The following is an 11,034-nucleotide window of genomic DNA, read 5'->3' as shown; positions in this document are numbered from 1 at the left end:
AATAATGGCTTTAGTTTCCAGCACTGTGGCAGACTAAACACCTGGAATGATTCACTTAATGGAAACAACTAAAATGTTGTATAAAGTAATATAATCTTTTAAAATGTATTGCTAAGGTGCTATGAAAACAAAGAATCCACCAATTCTAAAAAAGAAGTAAAAACAGAAACTCTGGATTAATCTGATAGGCAGATTTTGGTTCTCATGATTTCTACCCCCTGTTCATACTCTAGTGTTATATTACATGGAAAAAACAGACTTTGCAGATGAAATTAAATTTACTAATCAGTTTACCTTAAAACTGGGAGATTATCCATGAGTCCTTAAAAGCAAAAGCGGAAGGCAAAAGAGTTTGTGACATGTGGCAGAAAGGAAAGTCAGAAAGATTTAAAATGTAAAGATTTGGCCAACCATTCCTGGCTTGAAGCTGGGTGGAGCCATAACAAGGAATGTCGGTAGATTCTATAAGTTGAAAATGACTCCAATGACTATCTCTCTATATAAAGAGATAAGCCAACAAGATAAAGAGACTTTAGTGAGTCCTACAACTGCATGAAATGGGATTCTACCAACATGTGGGAACCTGGAAGTGAATTCTCCTCTAGAGCAGTGGTTCTCAACCTTCCTAATGCCACGGCCCTTTAATATAGCTCCTGTGGGTCATGATCCACAGGTTGAGAACTGCTGCTCTAGAGTCTCCAGATAAAAATCCAAGCCAGCCAACACCTTGACTCTGACCTCGCAGTAGAGAACTCAGGTGAGCCTGTCCAGACTTCTATGCTACAGAAGTGGGATAAATAAGTGTCCTGCTAAGCTAGTAAATTTGTAACACAGCAACAGAAAACTAATAAACAAGGCAACTGAGTAAAAATACTAGCTTTTACCTTGAGGGTTTCTACTAAATCTGGAAATCTTGAGCATTAGCTATGATGGATACAGGAGATGAGACAGACCCAAGGTGGTGAAATGTAACTGGAAACCCCTTCATAAAACTGAAATCTCAAAAGACTATACTGTCAGTATAAAGACATGTATTAACTAAAAGATACTCTAATGTAAATTTCAAGGCATATGAAATTTAATTAAATTCCCATGAACTAAGTGGTAAGAAAGGCCAAATTATGAGATTTCTTTCTTTTAATGTTCTCCCTATATTTTCTTTATTCCATCATCTGTATCTCAGAAACTGACATAATTTTATATCATATCTAGTAAAAGTAAAAGAACTATATATAACAGCTTCTACATATTTACTGTCACTTAAGAAACTTCAGGTTTAGTGTTTTATACATAAAACACTACATAGAGAGGAGGCAAAGTATTTTTCAACTACATTGCAATACAGCTTACAAGAAATCTCTGAAAATCAAGAATGAGGAGCAGTGCTCTGAATGATAAGCTAACTTTAGCATTATTCTGAGAGGCAATATGTGTTGGGAGAAAGATCGTATTAATTTAGGTAAAAATGGGCTTGGCGAAGGAAGCATAGTGATTATGGTGCCAGCTACATATACTGAAGTTGGCAGGTTCGAACCCAGCCTGGGCCAGCTAACCAACAATGACAACTGCAACAAAAAAATAGCTGGGTGTTGTAGGGGGCACCTGTACTCCCAGCTACTTGGGAGGCTGAGGCAAGAGAATCACTTGAGCCCAAGAGCTTCTGAGGTTGCTGTGAGCTGGGATGCCGCAGCACTCTACTGAAGCCGATATAGTGAAACTCTAAGGAAAAAAAAATTTAGGTAAAAATGGAGGATATATACTGATTGTTTCTGTCTCCTTGTTATCCAGTCAAAAATTTAAGAAAATATAATTTAGGACCCTTAAAACACTTAAAAAATTGTTTTAAAAAGTAGAGACAGGGTCTCTTGTTGTCCAGGTTAGAGTACAGTGGAGCATCATAGCTCACTGCCCAACCTTGAACTTCTGGGCTCAAGTTCTCTTCCTGCCTCAGTTTTCCAAGTTGCCATCCTCCTACCTCAACCTCCTGAGTAGTTAGGACTAAAGGCACATGCCACCATGCCCAGCTACTTTGGTGGGTGGGGAGAGAGGAGGTCCTGCTATATTGTATTAGCTGGGCTCAAGTGATCTTCCTGCCTTGGCCTCCCAAAGTGCTGGGATTATAGGCATGAATCACTGTGCCCCACCTAACTCCTAAAATTCTTCTGTCCCTCTTTGTACAAAAATACACATACTATCACCATAAAATCTCACTGTTATATTAAGTGCCTTCGAATCAATTAACTGTACAGGTGGTAATGATTTAAATAATCTAAATTTAGAATCAATAAATCAGTTTTACCTGTTTTTTTATAACATGGGCACAAAAGTACATTATCACTTAGTTCTAAATCCATACTATATAAGTATCTTAACATCTTTATTATACAAAGATCAGTACAAAACAAAATTATTTTATACTTAGTTATTTTATGAGTTTTAAGACAGAAACAAATACATAGAATTAGTTTTTCAAACCTGTTTTGATGTGAGTATCTTTTCGTATCTTCTGTTTTTTGAAACTCCCTAATGGGAACTGGCTTTACTGGTAAACCCTAGGCCAAAAAGGCAGAAATAAATCAATTTAACATGAGAATCCAGAATACCATGATTACATAGTTTACATTAAACTGTCATTTAGGGATTTATACATTAGACTAATAATAATCTTCAAATCAAACTTTATGTTTAAAAGAAGTAGAGGCTGTATTACCACTTTCATATACAAAAAGTTATAATCTACAAATTTATTTTATTTTTTTAAAAAGTTCATTTCTGTCTCACTGAAATATATAGTGACCAAACATAGTAATATTTCCTGAATTATAAGATGTTAAAGTTGAAAAAGATCTCAGAGGTCACCTAGTACAAACTTCCATCTAGAACAGAAATTCCTATCTATGCTACCCTGACATTCACAAAGTTTCTCTAGTCATAGGGAGTACACTGGGCACGTTACTTTTCTTTGCTTCTTCATCAACACAAATTATCTCTTATCATAGTCATATGAATAGTCCTGAGGATGATGGTGGAATATCATGATAAAATAAAAAGTAATTTCTATTTATGGGAAAGTACAGTATTTATAAGAGAAATACTACTGACAATTTAACTTATTTATAAACTAAAGGGTAAACATCATTCATTTTCAAGAAGTATTACTGAAGAAACTGGCTTTAGTGATATAGACCACACACTGAAAAATAAAATTATAAAGCAAAGTAAAGGCTTAAAGGTTATCACAGTACACATTTTGTCAAATGAATATCTACAGAAGCAGGCTTGGGGCAGTGGCTGCCTGTAATCCTAGCACTTTGGGAGGCTGGGTGGGAGGATCATTTGAGGCCAGGAGTCAAACCAGCCTGGACAATACAGTGAGATCTTTGTCTACAAAAAAAAAGAAAAAGAAAAAAAAAATGTCCCATCCCCCCGCCCAAAGAAAAAGCCCAACAAATTAGCCAGGGATGTACAAATCCTAGCTACTCAGCAGAGTAAGAGAGGAGGATTACTTGAGCCTGAAGTTTGAGGCTATAGTGAACTATAATTGAGCCACTGCATTCTAGCCTGGGCAACAAAACAAGCAAGACCCTATCTCAAAAAAAAAAAGAGAGAGAGAATTCCTTTAAAGATATAATATGCAATTGTTAATTTTATTGTAAAAGAGTTGCCCTTTGCTCCAGCAAGAGAGCTCATAGCCTGTACGACCTTAGTTTCATCAATCACCTGGTACTTTGCTGTCTCTGAGTTGCAGGATTTTGACTTATATGACTTTATCCTACTTTAAATACAAGAGTATCTCCAAAATACAAACAAAAAATACTGTTTGAAAGCCTTCAGGTAGGAAAACCAAAAGTTTTCTTTTTTTTTAAATAATGATAATATCACTCTACAACGTATCCTACTAAAAGTGATTCTTCTCTATTTCTAAAAGGCTAAATACATCATTCTCTAAAAAGGACACAAGTGTTTCTTGAATAACCGCTGCTCAGAGTCTGGGACCAACTCCAAATATCCACATCACAAATGCGAAAGTGGAGCTATTTTTTAATGCTGACTTGATATACCGAAGAATGCTACTCTATTTGAGAGCATTCCTTGGGGAATTGGCAGAGATTCTACAGTGGGCTGAATGCTCATTTGTTTTCTAAGGAAACTCAATGCTCTACTATAAGAGACACTCAAGAATTTTAATAGCAAACAATTTACATTCTGTGTGACTTAGCATAAAAGCTTTAATATAGTTAAGCTTATTATTAAAAGTCTATGATTAAGTTTGTATATAGTCCCCAAAAGCCAACTTTTTGGTTTAATTCTTAATTAATTACTGATCAAATTATTATTTATCAGCTGGAAGCAATAAAGCAGTAATAACAACAATGAAAGGTATCATATTCCTTTGAATTTCATTCAAAGTCCTTAGTTAACTCTTATGACTTCTTTTATTCCTTCTTTGAAATTCTGAGCTTTGCCTTCTTATTTAAAAAATAAACCTAAACCCCACTTGAGACTATTTTTCTGGATAAATATGAAATGACTAAAATTGGAAGTGAACATAAAATAATTAGGCTCAAACCAACAAATCACTGATATGACAAAAATTTATATTATCATGAATTATTTTTACTAGGGGATAGCAACATATTTAGGCTTAAATGAGTATACTACCTCATGAGAGATTTGCCGTTGTTCAATATATGCCATAAATTGTGAACTAAGGCTGTCTGAGTCCAGGCCCTTGAGCTGTTGCACCTCCTCCTCTTCTTCCTCTGCAGTACAGCTGTCAATGTAGTCTATCTGATCCACATCATGTTCTACTGTACATACACACACACAGAAGAAACATTCAAATTAGACAGTCAGTAAAAGACAATAACTTGTTGTATTCCCTTTTCCCTTATACTGTCTATTTTGAAAGTGGGACAAATGATAAAAATGTTTAAATTACATAAGCCTTTATTATTTAGCTCATGACTACTCACAGGAATGGTCTCCAGAAAACCTTAGTCCTAATTAGACCACAGTCTAGAAAATGTAGTAATTGAAAACAAGTATTGAAATATAGACTGCTAAGTTTTGTTTTTTTTTTCCTTTGGAGAGCTCCTTATTGTTTTCAACAACACAGTTTGAGTTTGTGAGACAAAGACAGAGGAAGGTTTATTTTTAAAGACTAAAAGATGCATCTTCCTTTACAACGTCATGCTTTGGGTTTTGAGTTTAAAAATATGTACTTCTTTAAGGAGATGGGAGGCAGAAAATCTAACAGTAGATTCAAAAGAAAGTTAGCAATAAAAAAAGAGAAAAGATAGGCATAAACTGGACTTGGGAGAGAAAGAAATAGTTCTTGACTACTATTTCCCTTCCTGTAACTGTTGTCAGTTAAACTTTTTTTGAAAATCATGATTTAAACAAAAATTTTTCTATTCAAACAACTACTTGGTAGAGGTCAGCACTGTAGATACTTTGTAATAGTTTGCAGATGGAAGGGAATCATTTAAGGAATTCTTTTCCTCAAAATCCTTTAGGGTAAGGAAAAATACATAAATAAGATAAAAGAAATAGCACATTGTTTCATCTGGAGAACTTGGGAATGCCCCATTATTTTTAAGTTTTAAAGTCCTTATTTTTAAGTTAAAAAAAATTGTTTTTTTTGAGACAGAGTCTCAAGCGGTCACCCTGGGTAGAGTTCCATAGTGTCATAGCTCATAGCAACCTCCAACTTGGGCTCTAAGCAATCCTCTTGCCTCAGTTTTTCTGTTTTTTAGTAGAGACAGAAACGATTCTCGCTTTTTGCTCAGGTCTGGAACTCATAAGCTCAAGCTATCCACCCACCTTGGCCTCCCACAGTGCTAAGATTACAGGCATGAGCCACCTCACCTGGCCTAAAAAAACATTATTTTCAACAACTACTTAAAATGGCACACTAGAAAAAAAAAACTTATTACTAAAATGGCTTCTCCAGAGATACATTAAGCCCCAGCCAATTATTTTATAAAGTGCTACAGACTGCCTGAAGTTGTAGTTCTGGAAACAGTGACTAAGGAGGTCTATTTCTCAATTTCTTCTTCTGATTCAAAATTTCTAAATAATTCCAAAATTGCAATTAATATAAAAATGAATTTTTCATTATCAGAGTTTATTAATAGCTAAAAAGGATAGGTTATAAGTCTGTGCCTGCACTAGAAATCAGGTACATAATTGCACTTCTTCAATGTGTTACAATTTGTCTGACTAAATTAATGGTTTATGTTATTACCATTTCCCAAGAAAGCAATAACACTTCTTCATACTATTTAGGCCAGTGTGGCCCAGAAGAAAAGGAATCCAAGCCACAAAAGTGAACCACACATGTAACTTAAAAACTTCTAGTAGTCACATTTTTTTTTAAAGAGGATTGGGGGGGGGTCTCAGTATATTGTCCAAGATGGTCTTAAACTCTGGGCCTCAAATTATCCTCCTGCTTTAGCCTCCAACTGGGATTATAGGCATGAGTAATCACTGCTGACTTAGCAGCCACGTTTTTAGAAAAAGTAAATAGAAAAGGTGGCATTAATTTTTTTTTTTTTTTGAGACAGAGTCTTACTATCTCACCCTTGGTAGAGTGCTGTGGCATCACAGCTCATGGCAACCTCAAATTCTTAGGCTTAAGCAATTCTGTTAACTCAACCTCCCAAGTAGCTGGGACTATGGCACCTGCCACAATGCCTGGCTAGTTTTTGTTGTTGTTGTTGTCATTGTTGTTTAGTAGGCCCTGGCCAGGTTTGAACCCACCAGCCCCAGTGTATGTGGTTAACCACTGAGTTATGGGTGCTGAGCCAAGATGATATTAATTTCATTATTATTTTGAGACAGAGTCTCACTATGTGATCCCTGGTAGAGTGCTGTGGTGTCACTGTTTACAGCAATGTCAAATTCTCGGGCTTAAGTGATTCTCTTGCCTCAGCCTCCTAAGTAGCTGGGACTACCAGCGCTCACCACAATGCTGGCTATTTTGTTGTCGGCGTTGTTGTTCTTGTCATTGTTGCTTAGCAGGCCCTGGCTGCGTTAGAACCCACCAGCCCCAGTGCATATGGCTGGTGCCCTAACCACTCAGGTATAGGCACTGAGCCAGTTTATTTTGGCTAATGTACCTAAATATTATTTCAAGATATAATCAATATAAAATACTACTTTCTTATTTTTTTTTAAATATACAAGGTCTAGGCTCTATTGGCCTGGCATGAGAGTACCGGCAAAATCATAGCCATAGTAGCCTCAATATCCTGGACTCAAGTGACCCTCCTACCTTAGTTACCATGGGCCACCATGCTGGCTAATTTTTAAATTTTTTTGCAGAGGTGGGGTCTTACTATGTTGTCCAGACTGGCCTTGAACTCATGGTCTCAAGCTATTCTCCCTCCTCAGCCTCCCAAAATGTTGGGATTACAGGAATGAGCCACTGCTCCTGGCCAGGTATTTTATATTCTTTTTTCTATATAAAGTCTTCAGAATCTAAGGTGTATTTTATACTTCAACAATTTATCTCAATTCAGAAAAGCCACTTCAAATGCTCAATATCCGGCTCGGTGCCCATAGCTCAGTGGTTATGGCGCTGGCCTACACTGCAGCTGGTGGGTTCAAACCCGGCCAGGGCCTGCTAAACAACAATGACAACAATAACAAAAAAATAACCGGGTGTTATTTATGGCAGGCACCTGTAGTCCCAGCTAGTTGGAAGGCTGAGGCAAGAGAATCACTTAAGCCCAAGAGTTTGAGGTTGCTGTGAGCTGTGACGCCATGGCACTCTACGGAAGGCCATATAGCGAAACCTCTGTCTCAAAAAAAAAAAAAAGAGCAAAGCCAGATACACACAAAAGGAGTGACTGTGAGAAGGACCACTTAAAAAAGTTAAGTGAATATAAATAAAGACTTTATGTCATGCAAATTACGTTTACCTCCACCATTTGTCACTACTAAACTGTTACGATTCTCTTGGTACTGGCTTTCTCTTCTCAGTCTTTGTTCTTTAGTAATCTCTGCTACTCGAAGAGGCAGATCTGAAAATTCATCTGTAGGCTTAAAAAAGTAGCAAAAACATTTTAATAAATCATTTCAATTTTTAGACAATGCAAGCATTTAAAATATGGGTACGATATAAACTCACTAAAATTTATTTTTAGGAAGAAACAGCAGAAAAGTTCAGGAGATGGAAAATGGTGATGGATGCCTGACACTGAGAATGTACTTAATACACGTGAAAACTAAACTTAAAAATGGTTGAAAAGGTAAGTTTTATGTTATAGATCTGTCTTGCCATAATTAACAAAATGAAGAAATAGAAGGATATTCGTGACTCTATAAATAGAATACATACATAGATTTAAAGTATCCACATATATGCCTGTATGGAAACAGCTATACTGACTGCCCAGACAGACATACATGAACAATTACAAATTATAAATGGGCTGTGGTCTAAAATTTTTTTTTTTGAGACAGAGTCTTACTATGTCCACTTCGTTGCCCTTGGTAGAGTGCTGTGGCATCACAGCTCACAGCAACCTCAAACTCTTGGGCTTAAGTGATTCTCTTGCCTCAGCTTCCCATGTAGCGGGGACTACAGGCGTCCACCACAATGCCCAGCTATTTTGTTGTTGTTGTTGTAGCTGTCATTGTTTTTAGTAGGCCTAGGCCAGGATTAAACCCAACAGCCCTGTTGTATGTGGCCGGTGCCCTAAACACTGAGCTACAGGCACCAAGCCTGTGGTCTAAAATTAATTTGCTTGGACTCCTAATGAAACCATGTTATAAATGGTAGGTTATTGGTCTTGTATACAAAACTTATTTAATAATAAGCTTATTTAATAATTTAACCCAATTTATAGTTACAATGTTAAACAGCAGTAATTTTAAAAAGAATAAGATATAATCCCAAAAGTTAAACAGAAAAATGATATAATTAGCTAGGAAAATTATTTATCTTCAGCATATATTCTTTACTAAAGTTCTTGTCTCCTTACCTGTCAGCCGATAAGTCCTGTTACCTCACATATTACTTCCCCTTCTACTACCTCTGCTCAAAATTACCCAGGCCCTTAAATTTTAGGCTTTATTTTTAACTGGTTCAGCTGTTTGGCTTTTCAGGATATGAAACTATTTATATAAGACAAAGTAGTAACATAAAAATATACGTGATAAAAAGATGGTAAAGAAATAGAATACTGTTTTTGGTGGTAGGACGATGTGGGATTTTTATTTTTTTGCAGTTTTTGGCCAGGGCTGGGTTTGAACCCACCACCTTTGGCATATGGGGCCAGCGCCCTACTCCTCTGAGCCATAGGCACCGTCCAGGACTATGTGGAATTTTTGCCCCTCCCTTAACTTTTCTATATTTTATGTAATGAGAAGTTAAATGCAATTAAGACCTTTCCATCTTTATCATTTTATCTTCCTTTAATTAAGAGTTGTAATTTCTAAAATAGAAGAAAAACTTACTTCATTCCCTGACCATCTCTTATCACCACTGTCCACACTATTGAAACCTGAATCGAGGGCTCCATAAGGGCGACTTGAGTACAGTTCTTCATGGCTGCCAAAAAGACACTTTGTTACTGCAAAGTTTGATATTTAAAAAATTTATGTTTGGGCCAACCATAGTGGCTCACACCGGTAATCCTCGTACTCTGGGAGGCAGAGAAGTGTGGATTGGACTGCTTGAGCTCAGGAATTCAAGACCAGCCTGGAGAAGACCAAGATCCTATCTCTACAAAAAACAGAAAAACTAGCCCAGTTCAGTGGTGGGTGCCTGTCGTCCCTGCTACTTAGGAGCCTGGGGCAAGAGGGTAACATAAGCCCAAGAGATTAAAGTTGCTATGAGGAGGTATACTACAGAGTGAACCTCTGTCTCCAAAATAATAATGAATGAAAATTAATGCTTGACATAAAACAGATGCAATTTTATAAAAATTGTCATGGTGCATTCTTTTAACTTTTAATATGAAAATTTTCAAATATAGTAGAACCTGTGTAGTTAACCACTTCCCTATTACAACCCTTCCTTATACTGACCAAATTTTCATAGACCCAGCATGCAGCACATGTACGTATCAGTACAATAGGCCTGGTTCCTTATGGGGACCACCTCTGTATGTTTACCAGTTTGTTTCAGTCCCTTGGGTGATCAACTTACAGAGATTCTACTGTAGACACAATGTAAGCAGAATAGTATGAGTCCCCCCAAGTACTCACTATCCAGCTTCAAACATATCACAATCCCTAACTCTTGTCAATGCCTTCTTCCATTCCCCATGTCCCTCAATTGTTTTTACTTTTAACAGTATTCTTTCTTGAGGTAAAATTTATATACATTGAAATGCATAGATCTTAGCTGTATGATTTTGACACCTCTATCATGATATAGGACATTTCTACTTTGCCTGTATCCCTTCACAATTAATTCCTCTGCTTCTGTCACTGGGTGCTCTACCTCAGAGACATACAATGTCTGATTTTTTTTCACTTTAGTGTGGAAGGCTAAATAATGGTTCCCAAAGATGTCCATGACCTAAGCCCTGGAACTTTTGAGTATGTTATCTTACATGGCAAAAGGAAATTAAGGTTGAAGATAAAAATAAAGTTGTTCATCAGCGGACTTTAAAATAGAAATTTATCCTGGCCTAAGGTAATCATGGAAGTCCTTAAAGTTCAAGGAGGAGGCAGAAGCTGTGTATGGTGGCTCACACCTGTGTCCTAACAGTCTGGGAGGCTGAGGTGGGTGGATTGTCTGAGTTCAGAAGTTCAAAAGGGGACCAGCCTGAGCAAGAGTGAGACCCTACCTCTAAAACATAGCTAGGCATTGTGGTAGGTGCCTATAGTCCCAGCTACCAGGGAGGCTAAGGTAAGAGAATCCCTTTGAGTTCAAGAGTTGAAAGTTGCTGTAGGCTTGGCGCCTATAGCTCAACCGGCTAGGGCGCCAGCCACGTACACCTAAGGTGGCGGGTTCGAATCCCCAGCCTGGACCTGCCAAACAACAATGACGGCTGCAACCAAAAAATAGCCGGG

The 11,034-nt window shown here is 37.2% G+C and overlaps 1 protein-coding gene across 3 annotated transcripts in view; it reads right to left on the bottom strand.

Annotated features, from left to right (window-relative positions):
* Positions 1-11,034, bottom strand: part of LRCH3 (leucine rich repeats and calponin homology domain containing 3) — a 126,981-nt gene that overhangs the window by 52,238 nt on the left and 63,709 nt on the right. For 2 of the 3 annotated variants that reach the window (XM_023509011.1, XM_023509013.1), the window contains exons 7-10: positions 9,469-9,562; positions 7,929-8,049; positions 4,663-4,811; positions 2,476-2,552 (exon numbers count right to left, since the gene is read on the bottom strand). In XM_023509011.1, the coding sequence (XP_023364779.1) occupies positions 2,476-2,552; positions 4,663-4,811; positions 7,929-8,049; positions 9,469-9,562 (441 nt within the window). The remainder of the gene's footprint in view (positions 1-2,475; positions 2,553-4,662; positions 4,812-7,928; positions 8,050-9,468; positions 9,563-11,034) is intronic. The other variant, XM_023509012.1, reaches the window with a different exon arrangement.

Source organism: Otolemur garnettii, unplaced genomic scaffold (assembly GCF_000181295.1).
Source record: "Otolemur garnettii isolate 467f Iridium unplaced genomic scaffold, OtoGar3 scaffold00310, whole genome shotgun sequence".
In the NCBI taxonomy this organism is placed as follows: domain Eukaryota; kingdom Metazoa; phylum Chordata; class Mammalia; order Primates; family Galagidae; genus Otolemur; species Otolemur garnettii.
The sequence above is the reverse complement of the archived record's forward strand: the minus strand, read 5'-3'. Positions and strand labels throughout refer to the sequence as shown.